The sequence below is a fragment of the Pan paniscus genome, chromosome 10 (genome assembly GCF_029289425.2).
Source record: "Pan paniscus chromosome 10, NHGRI_mPanPan1-v2.0_pri, whole genome shotgun sequence".
NCBI lineage: Eukaryota > Metazoa > Chordata > Mammalia > Primates > Hominidae > Pan > Pan paniscus.
This window is the reverse complement of record NC_073259.2, coordinates 83392468-83413381: the sequence shown is the minus strand read 5'-3', so window position 1 is coordinate 83413381 and position 20914 is coordinate 83392468. Positions and strand designations below refer to the sequence as shown.

The 20914-nt window shown below is 34.7% G+C and overlaps 2 protein-coding genes across 7 annotated transcripts in view; one reads left to right on the top strand and one right to left on the bottom strand.

Moving 5' to 3' along the window:
- Positions 1-20914, top strand: part of CAPS2 (calcyphosine 2) — a 115005-nt gene that overhangs the window by 19885 nt on the left and 74206 nt on the right. The gene's annotated exons all lie outside the window — the stretch shown is intronic.
- GLIPR1L1 (GLIPR1 like 1) overlaps positions 418-20914 on the bottom strand; it is a 35843-nt gene continuing 15346 nt past the window's right edge. The window contains exons 4-6 of one of the 3 annotated variants that reach the window (XM_055095916.2): positions 7758-7846; positions 990-1016; positions 418-891 (exon numbers count right to left, since the gene is read on the bottom strand). In XM_055095916.2, coding sequence (XP_054951891.1) covers positions 800-891; positions 990-1016; positions 7758-7846 — 208 coding nt within the window. In that variant the 3' untranslated portion in view covers positions 418-799. Of the gene's footprint in view, positions 892-989; positions 1017-1325; positions 4072-7757; positions 7847-20914 lie in introns of those variants that run through there. The other 2 variants (XM_003832896.5, XM_055095917.2) reach the window with 2 other exon arrangements.

The window sequence follows — 20914 nt, the reverse complement described above, 5'->3', positions numbered from 1 at the left end:
TTGCCTTAGTTGAGAAGAAAAACATCCAGATAATTTACTCCACAAGAGTCAACAATTCAGCATTGATGATTTCGAAAACTGAATTTATTAAATATTATGTTTTTTTCCTTCAGAAAAAAGAAATGCCAGTACCGAATAATTATCTGGTTTGTAGAAATGTTGTTACCTATACTAATTTTATATGGCTTTTAAAAGATATGCTGTTAGCATCCTGTTATTTTCTGTGGGGCATATTTAAAAATAAATCTCCTAGAAGAGTGCAACTTTAATTTGCAGAACATATATTTACTTTTTAAAGGTTGAAAATTTAGTTAATTTAACTTTTTGAGTTTAATTCATTGATTTATTCCCCAACCATTGATTATGGCCATAATGTATAACATTACATGCTATCTGAAAAAACTTTCCTCAGTAACGTTTTGTTTCTGAATGATGTTGATGGTATTCATAAAGGAAACTACTGGTATATAAGGAAACTATTTGATATGTGAAATGTCTTTAGTTCTCTAAATGTACTATAACTAAAATGACAATCCATTCTCATTAGAAAATTAAAGAGTGGAACACTTTTGATATACATACGGATTTGTAATTAAAAAATAATCTTAAGACTTTATTCTACTGCTATCCATTTTCCATACTACAATACAGTTTTTGAGTTAAAAACAAACATTAAATTTAGGTATCAGGCAAGAGTGTAGAAGATTCAATAAAGAAGCAAAGTGATGATAAGTTATATTAAGCAATAAACTATTCCTTTATTTTAACATTTAAGAATTTCTTTTGTATATAAATGACATTAAAAGATTCTCAGAAGAAGAAAACCTAAGCTGAATGGATTAAAGGCTGTCTGCTGAGGTGCTCTCCCCGTTGGCTTCAGAAATGGATTTTCTGTCAAAAACAAAAACAAAACCAGAATAGTTAAGAGTTCAATTGATTTTCAACGGGAGGAAATAATTTAATTAATACTAAAATATTTTGATACATACGGTTAGGTATAGTAAGTTGTGGAGTCCCTAAAGTAAAAATTAAAGTTAATATTATAAAATATTATAAAACAAGAAAACATATTTCTTTGCTTTTATGGCTTTTAGAATAAGACAATCAACTAACAAAAATTAGTTTGACTTTTTAACAAGAAAATGAAACTTTCCTACTCAATCCTACAGTACTTAAAACTCTTTACGATGCTTCCTACCAACAGTGTTATGTCAACAAATATTTCTAAAACACCTCTGAGTGTTGAAGGCACAAAAGTCAAAACCAGAAAAAGCTATAAAGTAGTTAACTTTATTTTTCCCACTCTTTCATTCCCAATTCAAGTCCCTGAAGAAACGTAATTTCTTCATGTTGAATGTTTTGTATGCAGAACTCATTAACAATATCATTCATTTCTGTAATGGTCCTTACTCCAAATATTTCTCGATGTCTTTTCCACATCAAACTTTCCTCCCCAGTTTACCATTCTAATAGCATCCAGCACTTCATTAGGAAATAATCTACTTAAAAAAATAATTAATTAATTTTTTTGACTTTCTACTATGTATTCAGCATGATTCTAGCTTTGGATATAATGGTTACCAGCAAAAAATAAAATCCCTTTTATTGTGGAAAAATGAGGAGAGAAAAACCTATACTCAATTTTAAAATTAAATAAGACGAGTAAAAATGATAATGTCAGCGATGAATGCTACAAAATATAAACTGGGTTAAATGATAGAAAATTTGGAACTGAATTATAGTAATAGCTAAAATGTATTGAAAAATTACTTTTTGAGAGGCTCAAACAATTTTGTGTATTTAATCATATTTAATATGCTTAATCACCTCTTGAGTTAAACCATCTGACTCCAAGGTCTATATATATAACTGTTATGCTATATTGCCTATCTCTCAAATAAGAAGCCAACCAAGCTAAAATATATTTTCTGATAAAGATTGATCAACAAAAAAGAGAAAAAGTACAAGTCAAAAGTCATAGAACATAAATGAAACATAACTACACATGAAGTACATATAAAAATATAAGAGAATTTCATTGAAATGTGGATAAAACAGAAAATTTGCTAAAGTCTTCCACAAACCCAAATATCCCATAATGATGAAAAAAATTAGTCAGTAATTAAAACTTACACATAACACACTCACACTAGAACAAAATAGCTTTACAGAGAATGTCTACTAAACATTAAAAAATTAATCAGAATCTTATACACACTGTAACCAAAATACTAAAGGCAAAATTATGTCCAAATGCCAACTTTTTATAATGAGTCTAATACAAACTTGAAGTCAAAAATCAAGGAAAAATGCAGGAGGAAAATTATATGGCCAAGCACAATTCTAAAAATAAATGCAAAAATTTGTAAATAAAAAAAGTTAACAAGGATCTAGCCATCTCTTAAGGAAACCTCATGACCAAATTAGATTTATCACAAGAATGAAAGAATAACGTAATATTGTATTACTGGGGCATCACTTAACTCCTGGTACCTTTCGAAATTTTACAGTGTAGCTGTGTTATATTAGAAACCCTTTGATACAGTTTACAACACTAAGACACTAAAAGAAAAGAAGTAGCATTAGTTCAAGAGATGCAGGAAAAAATTGTTAAAGTTAACATGTATTCAAATTAAAAACTCAGCAAAATAAGGAAAAATGCAGGAGGAAAATTATATGGCCAAGCACAATTCTAAAAATAAATGCAAAAAATTGTAAATAAAAAGTTAAAAAGAATCTAGCCATCTCTTAAGGAAACCTCATGACCAAATTGGATTCATCACGAGAATGAAAGAATAATGTAATATTGTATTACTGGGGCATCACTTAACTCCTGCTACATTTTGAAATTTTACAGTGTAGCTGTGTTATATTAGAAACCCTTTGATACAGTTCACAACATTAAGACATTAAAAGGAAAGAAATAGCATTATTTCAAGAGATGCAGGAAAAAATTGTTAAAGTTAACATTTATTCAAATTAAAAACTCAGCAAAATAAGGAAAAGAGAAAACTTTTATAACCTGGCTATGAGGACCAATGAAAATAATCTAAAACAAACATACACAATGGTGAAACATTGTCTTTAAATTTAAGAATAATAGAAGGGTGTGCCTATTGTTACAGTTTATGCTCAACATTGCACTGGAGAAATGAATGAACTATCTGTTAATATTTGTGAAATAAATAATGAATATAAAGATTAGAAGAAAGAACAAAACTTGCATTATTTTTAACAGAAGACATGATTTGTCAACATATAAAATCCAAGAAAATCAATAAACTGTCAGAAATAATAAGAGAGTTTGGTAAAACTGTTAATAGACTAATATACAAAAGCATTTAAATTTTTTAAGCCAATAAAATCAATTATAAAATAAAATTCTAAAATATTTATAATAACAAATATATTACAAAAAAGAATATAATTTGATGTGCAAGACCTTCCTGTGGTACACGATGTAGAGATGGAAGGTGGTTATATTGATGACTCTGACCCTGTGTAGGCCTAGGCTAATGTGTGTATTCGTATTTCAGTTTTTAACAAAAAGTTTAAACAGTAAAATAAAAATTGTAAGTGGAAAAAAACTTATAGATGGACATAAAGAAATAAAATACTTTGGTGTAGTTATACAATATGTTTGTGTTTTAAGCTAAGTGTTACTACGAAAGAGTCAAAAAGTTCTTTTTTTTTTTTTTTCCTCCTAGGAAGTTGTTGTTTAGGATCCTAATTCTAGTTTAGAGGTGCATTCTAAAGGATCTTCTCCACTGCCTTTTTCTAAAGCCAAGGAGAGCCCCCGCCTTTTGGGTACCCTATTTGGTTTCCACTTTGGAGGTGTATTCTAAAGTGTCTTCTCCATTACTTTTTCTCCCCAAATTAATCTCAGTTGGCTTGTCTGTGCATTTTTGTGAGAAACTTAAACTGTCATTTTTAGAGATAAATGAGAGACTTACCTCCTCAGCTCTGAAGAGAAAGGACATTTTGTTACTCCAAGCTGCAAGCTGCCCCTTGGGTGACTGGGGACTGAGTGGGAATGTCTGGGTGGTTAACCTCTTTTGACATGCAGTGGCCCTACAGGGAACCCTCAACAAAATTAGTTTTAAAAGACTCATTCAAGAAATGCATATAGAGCTGTTCACTTGGCATTTTTAGCCTTCTTAGAGGTGATAGACCTCTGGAGAGAGAAACTGAGACACATAAGAGCGTGGAAATGACTCATTGGTAAAACACTACAGTCTCACCCAAAATCAGCACACATTGATCTACAACCCTAGGCCACAGCTCCATTCCTCCTTTTAAGAAAAAAAAAAGTGGGCAACAATCTGAAAAAGAGGAAAGACAAGGAGAATGATCCACTTTGAGGTGCCGTGTTAGTTTTAGGGTGCCTCTCTTTGCAAGTGTTTGTGCAAAATGAAAAAGCTTGAGGGCATGCCAGGTTTACTAGTACCCAAACTAGTTACATATTATGGTCTGTTTTGCACATTTTAAGCTAATAGGCAAATTACGTCAAACAAAAATTCATAGCCCAAAGGTCAATCTGCAACTCAAGAGTTCCTAAGTTCTCTACTTCTCTATTTTCTTTTCTGCCTGCTTTAAATCTGCTGTTACTTTTCTACTGAGACAAAACCCACTGTTTAGATCCAATCTTCTTCCTTTCTGTAAACCAGTGAGTTTGTATTAATATCTTATGGCTTAAGTTCTGAAATAAAAAATAGGATCTTTCTATGAGTGTGTATGTATGTGTTTATGTATTTTGTTATGGATTGTGGCCACAAGGTACCAAATTGGCTTAAAGTTAAGAGTAGTCATAAATTAAGTAAAATAATAAGCCCACATGCTTTTCAAGTTCACATGACTTAAATAAAATCTTTAATAAATAAACTGGCTTTAAAATTCTTTGTAAAGTAACATTAGAATTAGAATTGTAGCATTTTTCTTTGTTTATTGATCAAGTGGATTCATATTTATCCCTGGCAAATATTATAAGGTGTCAAAATTTTGCATAAGGGTTATAAAACTATAAAGCCAGCCCAAAACAGAATAATCTTTGCTTGTGTAATTTTTGCTAAATAAGACATTTGGTATTGTTGGTTTAATGAAAACAGCTACATACTGAATTATTGGTAAAATACTCATATAGTTAGCCTTAAGTTTATTTCTTGAGTAAACAACCACAATTCATAGGGTATAAAAATGGTTAACAGGGAAATAATTTTAAATGATGACTATCACAGTTTTTATAAATACTGTAGGTGAACTATTAAATAATGAGGTAAATGTAATAGAATAAATGTTTGTAAAAAACTTGTCTAAAGTTTGTTTGAATCTAAAGTTATATTTAACAATGTATATTCATTAACTCTGGGCAACATCCAACTTAAAAAATGATAGGAAAACATTTTTTAAAAAATGTATTCTTATTGAAAGGTAAATAATGTTTGTTTCATTCAAAGGTTATTTAAAAGTTATATGTAAAAGAAGGTAAAAGGAATTATAAATTATCTCTTGGCTACAGTAATCCTCTAAAGAGTACCAGGTTATAATTTTTTATGTTTTTAGTTAGTGCCCTAGTGGAATAGTTTCCTTTTTCTGTTCTAATGAATAGTTTCCTTTTTCTGTTCTAACACACACATTCTTTTTTAATTGTCAAATTATTAATGTGATCTATTGCTCATGGTTTTACTTCTTCCAGGAAAACCAGAATCATGGCATTCTGAAGACAATAGATGATTTGACAAAACCTGCAGATGTTCCTCATTTGGAATCCCATTGAGCCTGATCTGCTTTTCATTGCATATGCTCTGTTGCTAAAACTATACAAGCACCTTCCCTCTAGGCCCAGGGACTATTGTGCAAGAGGTGGTTGCCTGAGATTACAAGGGCTGGTTTTGAGGGATATAATTAGTTCAGATCCTCTCAATGAAGGATGGGTACACAGATGCCTAAACAGCTGGTAAAACAGGGACTTTGCCTTCTGAGCTGTTATGTGGCACCTTTTAATCCATTCTAACCATAAATAATTTGCTGATTCCTGTAGAATTAACAACAAATTATTACTGAAAGAATGTAAAGATACCCTTGACAAAGCCTCCTGGGTACTCCCAGTTATGAGATTTATGCAGATAATTATATATTAAAAATTTTTATCAGACACCTTGGGACACATTACTAAAGACAACAAAAAGAAATGTGGCACAACAAAAAGCTCTAAATTCCTTAGCTTAAAAGGTTTTAATAATGCTTATGTTCTGTGTAGCTAATTGCTATAAGTCTGTAACTAAAACCAAGATTACAGTAGCTCAATGTATAGAAGTTAAAGATAAGTCAATTTTGTATCTTCACCTTTGTGTTTTTGTTTGTTGGCTTTTATATTACTTAAAAAAATTTAACAGTTAATGAATGCCTGTCCATGTCCATTCCCATCTGGGCTGGAACATTTAAATTGGCTATAAGTTTTTGGATCTAGGTCCCTTGGCAATAGGGGTTCCACTGAGGGACAGGATGTACCTGGGGCAGGCAGCCATGCCACCCTGACAACACTATGCGATAAAGTAAATGTTTACTGGCCATTGATCTTGCCTATGGCAAATGTTGGCCAGAAGGGGGAGAATGTAAACCAAAACTAAAATTCTAAGCCCCCCAACCATCTGAATGGACCTCTACTTTTGGCAAGGTGCATTCCAAAGTTAACCTGAAAAACTAGTTCAGGCCATGATGGGAAAGGGGAGGTCAGACATGTCTCATTATACCTTCCTCCCTTTTGGAATTCAGAAAAAGCTGACCAGCATTAACACCAATACAGATCCTAAGTCTAATAGAAGAGACTCTTTCAATCTGATAAGAAACATTTACAATCTAGTCTCTCAGAAGCCTGATATCTTGAGGTTTCATCTACTTAATAAACCCTTGGTCTCCACAACCCCTTATCTTAACCGAGGTATTCCTTTCTATTGATTGTAAGCCTTTAGACAATTACTTAACTCAACCAATTGCCAATCAGAACATCTTTGAATCTGCCTTTGACTTCTGACTTGCAAGCACTACTTCCAGATGTCTTGCCTTTCTGGACAGAACTAATGTACATCTTGCATGTATTGATTGATGTCTTAGTCTCCTTAAAAACAAGTTGTAGCCTGACCACCTTGGACACATGTTCTCAGGGTCTCCTGAGGGCTGTCTCACAGGCCATTGGTCACTCATATTTGCTCAGAATAAATCTCTTCAAATGTTTTACAGAGTTTGTTATTTTGTTGACACATGGCTCCATTTTTTTTCCTCTGGCCTCACTGCCCAAAATTTATACTTTTAGTCTTAAAAAGCATATTTGTTTTGAGAACCAAAAAGCCGATCATGAAAGAGAAACATGTTAGTTTTAAATCATAATTACTTTGGACATTTACTAACAAATTACTTCTGAATGGGTCACTATTCTAACAACTAATAACAAGAGGTCAATGAAAGCGAGTAAAAATAAGAAGCATTTCAACCCATAGTTATTTTCAGTGCAGCAGCAAATTGAATCATGGTTGTACCTCATTCCTTTCTGCTCTTTAGCTTCAGAGGGGGAGTAATCAGTGAAGAAAGCAGGAATCATCTGAGTTTAAGTATTACAATTTATGACATGATTTATATCATAAGATAACAACAGTCAAATCTTGTCCATAATTTGTAAACTTGAGAAGCCAAATTTTAAAATTTAATAAATATATGGAAACTTTACTCTCTAAATGTAATAGTATATATATATTTTTGCTTACTGCAGAGGTTCTTTACACATTTCTCTTCTTTTGAGCAGAGAGAGCAAGATTCTCCTCTTACGTAAGGAGGCATATTTGCAAAATTTCCTCTGTAAAAAAGAGAAACATTGATTAGCCAAATGGCTGTTAATTTCTCCAATTTTGTTCATGCATGTATGCAAGTTGTTTTAGTCATTTATTAAGTCATAAATGTTGAAAATGAAAAATAATAATATGTCTCAATTTTATTTTCATTTCTTTTGTTAAAATAAGCTATTAAAACAATTCCTTACAGGATGAATCACGTGGAAGTTCTATTCTTGAATATTCTATAGAAGAATAATGAGATGTGAACCCAGTGTAATTATGCATGTGATAGTTGCAAAGTTTTTGTCATAGATAGTATGATTATTTCTTCATTTTGTACATGAAATAAGTAATATTTAAGTATGAACATAAACGTGTTTTATGTTTTAATTTTAAAGTATAATATCATAGTCCTTATCTAGTTCTGTTTGATGATGTACGACTTGACAGCTATTATGCCTGATTTTTAATAGTATAAGTCATAAATTTTTCAAAGCCTCTTTCTTTATCTTCTATCTGTGAAAGATTTAAAAATGTGTTACTTTAACTTAGAGTACACAAATAAAAACATAACAACATGAGTAGTATTCCATTAAAGAATATGCCACAATTTAGTTACATATTCTTCCATTGATGGGCATTTGGGTTGGTCAAGTTTTTGGTCACTACCAATAGGGTTGCTATGAATGTTGAAAGCATTCATACATACATCATTATAGGGACACAGATCTAACAGTTCATGAGAATACCATGGCCTTCACATTGTCCCCAGCATTTGGCATGGTCACTCTCTAGCCATTCTAATAATGGTGTAGTGGTATTTATTGTGACCTTAATTTGTATTTTTTAAATGACGAATGATGTTGAGCATTTTAATGTGTGTATTTGTTACCTACATATCTTCTTTGTATTTAAAAAAAATTAAAATTGAGTTTTAAGTTTTCTTTATATTGAGTTGTGAGAGTTCTTCCTATATTCCAGGGTACATCCTTTATTTGATAATTGTTGCTGTTATTATTGTTGTTTACAGACTTTCTTCCAGGTGGCTTGTCTTTTCATTCTCTTAACAGTGTCTTTGAATAGTAGTTATTTTTAATTTTAATGACATTAAATTTATATATCATTGTTTTAATGTGGTAGTTTAAAAATCTTTGGCTATCTAAAGGTCGTAGAGGTTTTTGTTTATCTTTTCTTCTAAAGTTTTTATAGTTGTAGGTTTCACATTTAGGTCTATTGATATGGTTTGGCTCTGTGTCCCCACCCAAATCTCATCTTGAATTGTAATTCCCATGTGTTGAGGGAGGAACCTATAAGCCCCACGTTTAGGGAGGGAGGTGATTGGATTATGGGGGTGGTTTCCCTCATGCTGTTCTTATGATAGTGAGTGAGTTCTACTGAGATCTGATGGTTTCAAAACTGTTTAGAAGTTCCTCCTTCTCTCTTATCTCTCCCGCTGCACTGTGAGGAAGGTTCTGGCTTCCCCTTCACCTTCTGTCATGATTGTAAGTTTCCTGAGGCCTCCCCAGTCACGTGGAACCATGAGTCAATTACATCTCTTTCCTCAGCTAAAACGGGCTGAGGTACAGCTTGGGCTGTTGCTTCAGAGGGTGCAAGCCCCAAGCCTTGGTGACTTCCATATGGTGTTGAGAGTGGCAGGAGGCAGCCAGATGCCTAGGCAGATAGGGTTGGGTTCCTGGTGAAACCCCACCTTCAAGCCAAAGACAGTTTAAAATCTGAAAGCCAAGCTACAAGTTAAATCTTTGGACTGGATTGAGAACTTGTTTTCTTGTTTGGTGCACTCTCCTCTGATTGATACCCACCCTTCACCTATTTTACATATACCTACCCTTTCCTAATTAGTTTTCTACACTGTTGTGGCCAGCTTTGAGTGGTGTCTTCACTTTAACTTTTTATTTATTTATTTATTTTGGCATACTCACAGACCAATCAGCACACACTCTTCATTCTGAGTCCATAAAGAGCCCCAGTCCCAGCCACAAAGAGGTACTTTCCAGTCTTTGGGTAGGGGAACCATCCCCTTCCTGCCACATTTCTCTTTGTTGAGAGTTTCTCTTTTGCTTAATTAATTCTACTCCACTCACTTTCCAGTGTCTGCACACTGGAAATTCTTCCTGGTTGTGAGACAAGACCTCAGACTTATCTGAGCTAAGGGGAAGAAAGACTGCAACAGTGTTGGGCCTGTGGGTACACAGAAGTCAAGAATTGAAGATTGGAAACCTCCACCTAGATTTCAGAGGACATATGGAAATGCCTGGATATCTAGGCAGAAGTCTGCTACAGGGGCAGAGCCCTCATGGAGAACCTCTACTAGGGCAGTGTGGAAAGAAAAGGTGGGGTTGGAGACTCCACACAGAGTCCCCACTGGCACACTGCCTGGTGGAGCTGTCAGAACAGGGCCACCATTCTCCAGACCTCAGAATGGTAGATCAAATGACAACTTGCACCATGCACCAGGAAAAGCCACAAGCTCTCAATATCAGCCTGTGAAGGAGCTGCCTAAGGCCATGGGAACCCACCTCTCCCATCAGCATGCCCCCGATATGAGACATGGCGCCAAAGGAGATTATTTCAGAGATTTAAGATTTAATGACTGCCCCACTGGATTTTGGACTTGTGCAGGGCCTATAGCCCCTTTGTTTTGGCCAATTTCTCTCATTTGGAATGGGAGCATTTACCCAATGCCTGTATCCCCATTGTATCTAGGAAGGAACTAACTTATTTTTGATTTTACATGCTTATAGGCAGAAGGGACTTGCCTTTTCTCAGATGAGACTTCGGATTATGGACTTTGAGTTAATGCTGAAATCATTTAAAATTTTGGGGGACTGTTGGGTAGGCATGATTGGTTGGGAAATGTAAAAAGACATGAGATTTGGATGGGCTGGGGCAGAATGATAGGGTTTGGCTCTGTGTCCCCGCCCAAACCTTATCTCGAATTGTAATTCTTATGTGTTGAGGGAGGGAACTATAATCTCCACATGTTGAGAGAGGGAGGTGATTGGATCATGGGGGCAGTTTCCCCCATGCTGTTATCATGATAGTGAGTGAGTTCTCATGAGATCTGATGGTTTTAAAGATGTTTTGAAGTTCCTCCTTTTCTTTCTCTTGCTGCACTGTGAAGAAGGTGCTTGTTTCCCCTCTGCCTTATGCCATCATTGTAAGTTTCCTGAGGCCTCCCTAGCTACGTGGAACTGTAGTCAAACTTATTTCCTTTATAAATGACCCAGTCTTGGGTATTTCTTTATAGCAGTGTGAAAATGAACAAATACATCAACGATCCATTTTGAGTTAATTTTTGTAGTTGTATAGATCCAGGTTACTTTATGGATAACTAATTGTTCCAGTATGATTTATTAATTTTTTTTCCACTGAAATACCTTTGTGCATTTCTGAAAAATTAGTTGAAAATAATGTGGTCAACAATGTGTGAGTCTATTTCTGATCTCTGTATTCTATTTCACTAATCTATTTGTCTAACTTTATGCAAATACCACAATGTTGGGAATATTTTACAGTTTTAATAACTTTTGAAAACCATATTATTAGCACTTGAAAACAATAGTATTAGTCCTTTAAATTTATTCTATTTCAAGTTGTTTTGGTTATTCGAAATTTTTGCACTTCCACATGAATTTTCTGATCAACTTGTCAATTTATACAATAAAATCCTGGTGGAATTTTTACTGGGATTGTCTTGAATTCATAGATCAATTCAGCAAAAAAAAAAAAAAAAAAAAAAAAAAAAAAGACAACAATGCTGAGTCTTCTAACTCATGAACAACATATATGTCGCTATTGTGTCTTTGTTAGTTTCTCTCATGATATTATGTAGTTTTCAGTACATGTCTCTTTCTTTTGCCAGATCTATTCCTAGATAATTTATATTTTTTGATGCTATTATAAATGATGTTATTTTCATTCAATTTCTGATTGTTAAGTGTTAGTATACAGACATGTAATTAATTTTTGTATACTTATTTTGTATCCTAAAAGATTGCTAAACTTATTTGTTTTAGATGAGTTTTGGTAGATTCCAGTGGATTTTCTATACAGTAGCAATCAGCACAGTGTGGCCCAGAGGCCAAATCTGTCCTATGGTCTGTTTTTCTATATTTTTATGTTCTATCTGTTTTATGCAGTCTGTAATAATATATTATATATTTATCTGTTTTATGCAGTCTGTACTAATATAATATATAATTATATGTAATATATTATATATAATTATATATTATATATGTTTAAACCATATATAATATATTATATATTGTTATATATTATATATATTTAAACATATATAATATATTATATATATGGTTTAAAAAAGCAAAACAAAAAGAAACACAAATATGTAACAAAATGTGTATGTGGCATGCAAAGTCTAACATATTTACTGTCTGGTATGTTACATACAATTTTTTTTTTACTGTTAGGCATAATGTTAGTTGTCAGTTTTTCATAGGTGTTCTTTGTTGGATTTGTGACATTCTCTTCTATTTTTAGCTTGTTAGGAGCCTTCATCAGGAATGAATGTTTGGCTTTTTCTGAATCTATTGAGATAATCATATAATTCTTATTTTCAGGTTGATTAACTGATTCATTTTAGAATGTAAAATGAGACCTGCATTCCTGGAATATACCCCTCTTAGATAAAGTGTATTATGCTTTTAAAATATTGTTGGATTCAATAGCTAAATTTTGTTTAGATTTTTTTGTACCTATGTTTGTGAGGGATATTGCTCTATACTTTTCTCTTTATTTCTCCTGTGTAATTTTTGTCTTTTGAACAATTCTCTCATTTCATCCAAGTGGTAAAATTTATTGGCATAAATGTTATTATTATTTTCTTATTTTACTTTTAATATTTGTAAAATCTGTAGTGTTATCACCTATGTTCTCATATTATTTTTATCTTTTTTTTGATCAGTATGGTTTGCAGATGATAAATTTTATTAATAAAATGTTAATCTTTAGTTTTCATCGATGTTTTTAACTGTTTTTCTGTTTGTTATTTTATTTATGTATGCTTTTATTTTTGTTATTACATTTTTTTTTTTACTTTAGATTTACTTTTCTCTTTTTTGTCCCCTAGTTTCTTAGGTGGAAGGCAAGGTCATTGACTGGAGACTGTTCTTTTTTTTCTATTGTGGGCCTTTGGTGCCATAAATTTTCTCATAATTACTGTTTTAATAGCATCCCGTATGTTCTTATTTTAATTTCATTCAGTTCAGCATACTTTCTAACTTCTTTTTTGAGTTATTCTTTGATTCATGAGTTATTTAGAAGTATGTTGGTATTCAAATATTGGACATTGGACATTGGACAATGGTTTTTCTGTTAATTTGTAATTTAATTTTGCTGTCATCAAACAACATACTTTGTATTATTTTAATACATTTAAATGTATCAAGATCTGTTTTATGACGTAGCATGTGGTCTTTATTATTAAATATTTCATGTACACTTGAAGAAATATATATTCCTCTGTTTTGGGGTGGTATAGTCTACCATGTCCATCAGGTAAAGTTGCTTGAGAGTGTTCAACTCTATATCCCTACTTATTTTCTATCTACTTGTTTTTCCTTTTATCAAATGGGATAATTGAAATATCTAATGTTAATTATGGATTTATCTAATTCTCTTTACAGTAATATTGGATCTTACTTTACATAATTTTAATCTATGTTTTTAGCTGCTTAACATGTAGGACTCTTATGTTCTCTTGATTAATTAACCCAATTATCATTGTGAAGTGAAATTTATCTCTGATAATATTCTTTGCTCTGAAATCTACATTTTCTGATACTAATGTAAACAGTGCAGCATTTATTTATTTATTTAGCGATGGAGTCTCACACTGTTTCCCAGGCTGGAGTACAGTGGTGAAATTATAGTTCACTGCAGCTGCAAAATTCTAGGCTTTACTTATACTACCACCTCAGCCTCCTGAGTAACTGAACTACAGGCATGTGCCACCATGCCAAAGTAATTTTTTTTTAAAATTTTTCTATAGATGCAGTCTCACTCTGTTGCTAGGGCTGGTCTTGAATTTCTTGCCTCAAATGATTCTCCCACATCAGCCTCTTGAGTAGTTGGGATTACGTGTCTGCCGTTGTGCCTAGCACTGTAGCCTTCTTTGACTGATGTTAGCATGGTAAACTTTTTTCCATTCTTTTGCTTCTAGTCTATTTGTGTTTTTATATTCAAAGTAAAAAAAAGAATCCTAAAGTTTTTCACAGGCAGCATAAAGCTGGTTTTCAATTTCTTAGCCAATTGTGCAATTTCTGTTTTTTAGTTCGGGGCATTTATACCATTTAAATTTAACATTATTATTGATAGTTAGGTTTGATGCTATCATCTTATTCATTTTATTTGCTTCATCTGTTTTCTGTTTCCCTTTTCCTTTCTTTTTGCCTTTCTTTGGGTTAATTAAATATCTTTTAAAAATTCCATTTTACCTGCTTTGTTGGCTTATTTGCGATTACTCTTTGTTTTGCTTAATTTTAGCAGTTACTTTAGAATTTATAGTGTGCATCTTTTACTTATCACAATCAAGTTAGATTATCGCACTTCACATGGATTAAAAGAACTTCAAGGTGGTTCAATTTTACATATACAATATCACAATACATTTATTTTGATTAAATAATTATCTTTGAAAGAGAATTAAATAAGAAAACATCTTATATATTTATCCACAAACTTATCATCTCCAGTCATCTATAAACATATTTAACGTTTATTTTTAAAAGATTTTCTGTGTATAGAATTTTCAGTTGACAGTTTTATTTTGCTTTTGTTTTTAAAGATATTGCTGTCTTTTCTCTTGCATTATGTCCACTGAAAAATCTGCTGGCATCTCTTTTCTTTTTCTTTTTTTAAATTATATTTTTGTTTTTATTTTAAGTTCCAGGGTAAAAATGCAGCATGGGCAGGTTTGTGACATAGGTAAATGTGTGCCATTGTGGTTTGCTGCACAGATCAACTCATCACCCAGGTATTAAGCCCAGCATGCGTTAGCTATTTTTGCTGATGCTCTCCCTCTCCCCACCCTACCCCCAACAGGCCCCAGTGTGTGTTGTTACCCTTTGTGTGGCCAAGCGTTCCCATTGTTCAGCTCCCATTTGTAAATGAGAACATGTGGTGTTTGGTTTTTCTGTTCCTGCATTAGTTTGCTAAGCATAATAGCTTCTAGCTCCATCCGTGTCCCTGCAAATGACATGATCTCATTCCTTTTTATGGCTGCATAGTATTCCATGGTGTATATGTACCACATTTTCTTTATCCAGTCTGTCATTGATGGGCATTTAGGTTGATTCCATGTCTTTGCTATTATAAATAGTGCTGCGCTGAACATACTTGTGCATTTATCTTTGTAATAGAATAATTTATATTTTTTGGGTATATACCTAGCGATGGGATTGCTGGGTCAAATGGTATTTCTTGTTCTAGATCTTTGAGGAATTACCATAGTGTCTTCTACAATGGTTTGACTACTGTGGAGTGTACATTCCCACCAACAGTGTAAAAACGTTCCTATTTCTCCACAACCTCACCAGCATCTGTTGTTTCTGGACTTTTTAATAATTGCCATTCTGACTGGCATGAGATGGTATCTAACTGCGATTTTGATTTGCATTTCTCTAATGACCAGTGATGTTGAGCTGTGTTTTATAGTTCGTTGGCTGCATAAATGTCTTATTTTGAGAAGTGTCTGTTCATGTCTTTTGCCCATTTTTGAATGATTTTTTGTTTTGTAAGTTTACTTAAGTTCCTTGTAGATTCTGGATATTAGACCTTTGTCAGATGGATAGATTGCTAAAATTTTCTCCCCCTCTGTAGGTTGCTTGTTTACTCTGATGATAGTTTCTTTTGCTGTGTAGAAGTTCTTTAGTTTAATTGATCCCATTTATCCATTTTTGCTTTTGTTGCAATTGCTTTTGATGTTTTTGTCTTGAAACGTTTGCCCATGCCTATGTCCTGAATAGTATTGCCTAGATTTTCTTCTAGGGTTTTTATAGTTTTGGGTTTTACATTTAAGCCTTTAATCCATCTTGAGCTAATTTTTGTATAAGGTGTAAGGAAGTTGTGCAGTTTCAATTCTCTGCATATGGCTAGCCTGTTCTCCCAGCACCATCTATTAAATAGGGAGTCCTTTCCTCATTGCTTCTTTTTGTCAGGTTTGTTGAAGACTAGTTGATTATAGATGTGCGGTCTTATTTCTGAGTTCTCCATTCTGTTCCATTGGTCTGTGTGTCTGTTTTTGTACCAGTACCATGCTGTTTTGGTTACTGTAGCCTTGTAGTGTAGTTTGAAGTCAGGTAGTGTGATTCCTCCAGCTTTGTTCTTTTCTGCTTAGGATGTCTTGGCTACACAAACTCTTTTTTGGTTCCATATGAATTTTAAAATAGTTTTTTCTAATTCTGTGAAGAATGTCAATGAGTTTAATGGGAATAGCATTGAATCTGTAAATTACTTTGGGCAGTATGGCCATTTTCATGATATTGATTCTTACTATCCATGAACATGGAATGTTTTTTCATTTGTTTGTGCCTTCTCTGATTTCCTTGAGCAGTGGTTTGTAGTTCTCCTTGAAGAAGTCCTTCACTTTTTTTGTTAGCTGTATTCCTAGGTATCTTATTCTCTTTCTAGCAATTGTGAATGGGAATTTATTCATGATTTGACTTTCTGCTTGTCTGTTGTTGGTGTACAGGAATGCTTGTGACTTTTTTTGTATCCTGAGACTGCCAAAGTTGCTTATAAGCTTAAAAAGCTTTTGGGTTGAGATAATATAGGATCATATCATCTGCAAACAAAGACAAAGACAATTTGACTTCCTCTTTTCCTATTTGAATACCGCCCCCCCCTTTTTTTTCTCTTCCCTGATTGCTCTGGCCAGAACTTCCAATACTATGTTGAATAGAAGTGGTGAGAGAGGACATTTTTGTCTTATACTGGTTTTCAAGGGGAATGCATCCAGCTTTTGCCCATTCAGTATGACATTGGCCATGGGTTTCTCATAAATGGCTCTTATTTTTTGATGTATGCTCCTTCAATTCCTAGTTTATTGAGAGGAGTTTTTAACATAAAGGAATGTTGAATTTTATTGAAGGCCTTTTGGCATCTATTGAGATAATCATATGGTTTTTGTCTTTAGTTCTGATGATATAATGAATTACATTTATTGATTTGCGTATGTTGAACCAGACTTGCATCCTGGGGATGAAGCCAACTTGATTGTGATGGATAAGCTTTTTGATGTGTTGCTGGATTTGGTTTGCCAGTATTTTATTGAGAATTTTTGCATTGATGTTCATCGGGGATATTGGCCTGAAGTTTTTTGTTGTTGTTTCTTTGCCAGGTTTTGGTATCAGGATGATGCTGGCCTCATAAAATGGTTAGGGAGGAGTCCCTCCTTTTCAGTTGTTTGGAATATTTTCAGAAGAAAGGGTATCAGCTCCTCTTTGTTCTTCTGGTAGAATTCAGCTGTAAATCTGTCTGGTCCTGTGCTGTTTTTGGTTGATAGGCTGTTCATTACTGCCTCAATTTCAGAACTTGTTATTGGTCTATTCAGGGATTCAACTTCTTCCTGGTTCAGTCTTGGGAGGGCATATGTTTATAGGAATTTATCAATTTCTTCTAGATTTTCCAAGTGATTTGCACAGAGGTGTTTATAGTATTCTCTGATGGTTGTTTGTATTTCTGTGGGGTCAGTGATGATACCCCTTTATCATTTTTTATTGTGTCTATTTGATTCTTCTCTCTTCTTTATTATTCTATTTGGTTAGTAGTCTATCTGTTTTATTAATCTTTTCAAAAAGCCAGCTCCTGGATTCATTGATTTTTTTGAAGGGTTTTTCTTGTTTGTATCACCTTTAGTTTCACTCTGATCTTGGCTTTTTCTTGTCTTCTGCTAGCTTTGGGGTTTGTTTGCTCTTGGTTCTCTAGTTCCTTTAGTTATGATGTTAGGATGTCAATTTGGGATCTTTCTAGCTTTTTGATGTGAGCGTTTAGCACTATAAATTTCCCTCTTAATACTGCTTTAGCTGCGTCCCAGAGATTCTAGTGTGTTATATCGTTGTTCTTATTAGTTTCTAAGGACTTCTTGATTTCTGCCTTAATTTAATTATTTACCCAGGAGTCATTCAAGAGCAGGTTGCTCAATTTCCATGTAGTTTTGTGGTTTTGAGTGTTTCTTAATATTGAGTTCTAATTTGATTGTATTTTGTTCTGAGAGACTGTTACGATTTCAGTTCTTTTGCATTTGCTGAGAAGTGATTTACTTCCAATTATGTGCAGTTTTAGAGTAAGTGCCTTGTGGCACTGAGAAGAATGTATATTCTGTTGTTTTGGGGTGGAGAGTTCTGCAGATAACTGTCAGGTCCACTTGATCCAGAGCTGAGTTCAACTTCAGGATATTTTTGTTAATATTCTGTCTCTGTCATCTGGCTAATATTGACAGTGGGGTGTTAAAATCTCCCACTATTATTGTGTGGGAGTCTAAGTCACTTTGTAGGTCTCTAAGAACTTGTTTTATGAATCTGGGTGCTCCTGTATTGGGTGCATATATATTTAGGATAGTTAGCTCTTCTTGTTGAATTGATTACTTTACCATTATGTAATGCCCTTCTTTGTCTTTTTTGATCTTTGTTGGTTTAAAGTTTGTTTTATCAGAAACTAGGATTTCAACCTCTGCTTTTTTCTGTTTTCCATTTGCTTGGTAAATTTTCCTCCATCCCTTTGAGTCTATGTATGTCTTTGCATGTGAGACGGGTCTCTTGAATGCAGCTCACTGATGGATGTTGGCTCTTTATCCAGCTTACCATTCTGTGCCTTTTATATGGGGCCTTTAGGCCATTTACATTTAACGTTAGTATAGTTATATGTGAATTTGATCCTGTCATCATGATGCTAGCTGGTTATTTTGCATACTGATTTATATAGTTGCTTCATAGTGTTGTTGGTTTGTGTACTTCAGCGTGTTTTTTGTAGTGACTGGTAACCATTTTTCCTTTCCATATTTAGTGCTTCCTTCAGGAGCTCTTGCAAGGCAGGCCTGGTGGTGATGAATTCCCTCAGCATTTGCTTGTCTGAAAAAAAATCTCATTTCTCCTTCGCTTATGATGTTTAGTTTGGCTGGATATGAAATTCTAGACTGAAAATTTTTTTCTTTAAGAATGTTAAATATTGGGCCAGCATGATGGCTCATGCCTGTAATCCCAGCACTTTGGGAGGCCAAGGAGGGTGGATCACCTGAGGTCAGGAGTTCGAGACCAGGCTGGCCAACATGGCAAAACCCTGTCTGTACTAAAAATACAAAAATTAGCTGGGTGTGGTGGGGAGCGCCTCTAATCCCAGCTACTCAGGAGGCTGAGGCAGGAGAATCACTTGAACCTGGGAGGCGGAGGTGGTAGTAAGTCAAGATCACACCAGTACACTCCACCTTGGGTGACAGAGCGGGACTCCATCTCAAAAAAAACAAAACAAAACAAAACAGAATGTTAAATATTGTTCCCAACCTGTTCTGGTTTTTAGGATTTCTGCTGAGAGGTCTGCTGTTAGTCTGATGGGCTTCCCTTTGTAGGTGGCCTGGCCTTTCTCTCTGGCTGCCCTTAACATTTTCTCCTTCACTTTGACCTTGGAGAATCTGATGATTATGTGTCTTGGGGTTGATCTTCTCATGGAGTATCTTATGGGGGTTCTCTGGATTTCCTGAATTTGAATGTTGACCTTTCTTGCTAGGTTGAGGAAGTTCTCCTGGATGATATCCTGAAGTGTGTTTTCCAACTCAGTTCTTTCTCCCCATTTATTTCAGGTACCCCAATCAGTCATAGGTTCAATCTTACATAATCTCATAGTTCTCACAGGTTTTGTTTGTTCCTTTTTTCTCTAATCTTGTCTGCCTGCCTTATTTCAGCAAGATAGTCTTCAAGCTCTGATATCCTTTCTACCACTTGGTCTGTTTGGATATTGATACTTGTGATTGCATTGTGAAGTTCTTGTGTTGTGTTTTACAGCTCCATCAGTTCATTTGTGTTCCTCTCTAAACTGGTTATTCTGGTTAACAGCTCCTGTAATATTTTATCATGGTTCTTAGCTTCTTTGCAATGTGTTAGAATATACTCCTTTAGCTCAGTGAAGTTCATTATTATGCATCTTCTGAACCCTATTTCTGTCAATTCATCCATCTCAGCCTCATCCCAGTTCTGTGCCCTTGCTGGAGATGTGTTGTGATCATTTGCAGCTGAAGAGGCACTCTGGCTTTTTGAGTTTTCAGCGTTTTTGCGTTGATTCTTTCTCATCTTCAAGGGTTTATCTACCTTTGATCTTTGAATCTGCTGACCTTTGGATGGGGTTTTTGTGGTCTTTTTTTATTGATGCTGTTGTTGCTTTCTGTTTGTTCTTTTAGCAGTAAGGCCCCTTTTCCGTAGGGCTGCTGTGGTTTCCTGGGGGCCTACTCCAGACCCTGTTCACCTGGGTCCCTCTGACACCTGGAAGTATCACCAGTGGAGGTGGCAGAACAGCAAAGATGGCAGCCTGATCCTTCCACTGGGCATTCTGTCCCAGAGGGGCATTGACCTGATGCCAGCCAGAATGCTCCTGTATGCAGTGCCTGGAGACCCCTGTTGGGAGATCTCACCCAGTCAGGGGAAATAGGATAAGGGACCCACTTAAATAAGCAGGAATTTCCCTTGTCCAGACTACCCAGACTCCTCAGAGCTTGCCATCAGAAAAGGATAAGATTGCAGTCCATGATACTGTGGCTGCCCCTCCTCCTAGGGGCTCCTCTCAGGGAAATCAGAGATCTGTCCATAAACCCCTGGCTGGGGGTGCTGAAAATCCCTCAGGTAGGCCCTGCCTGGCAAGAAGGAATGTGTCAGGGTCTCGCTTAAAGAAGCAGTCTGGGCACAAACTGTCACAGTGGCTGTGCTGTGCTGTGGGGAATTTCTCCTGGTCCAAACCACTCGGTCTTGCTGGCACCAGCAGCAGGGAAAATGGCCAACTGGAGCCACAGTGGTGGTGGGCACCCCTCCCTCCCGGGACCCGGTCTTCTTAGGCAGTCTCCAGCC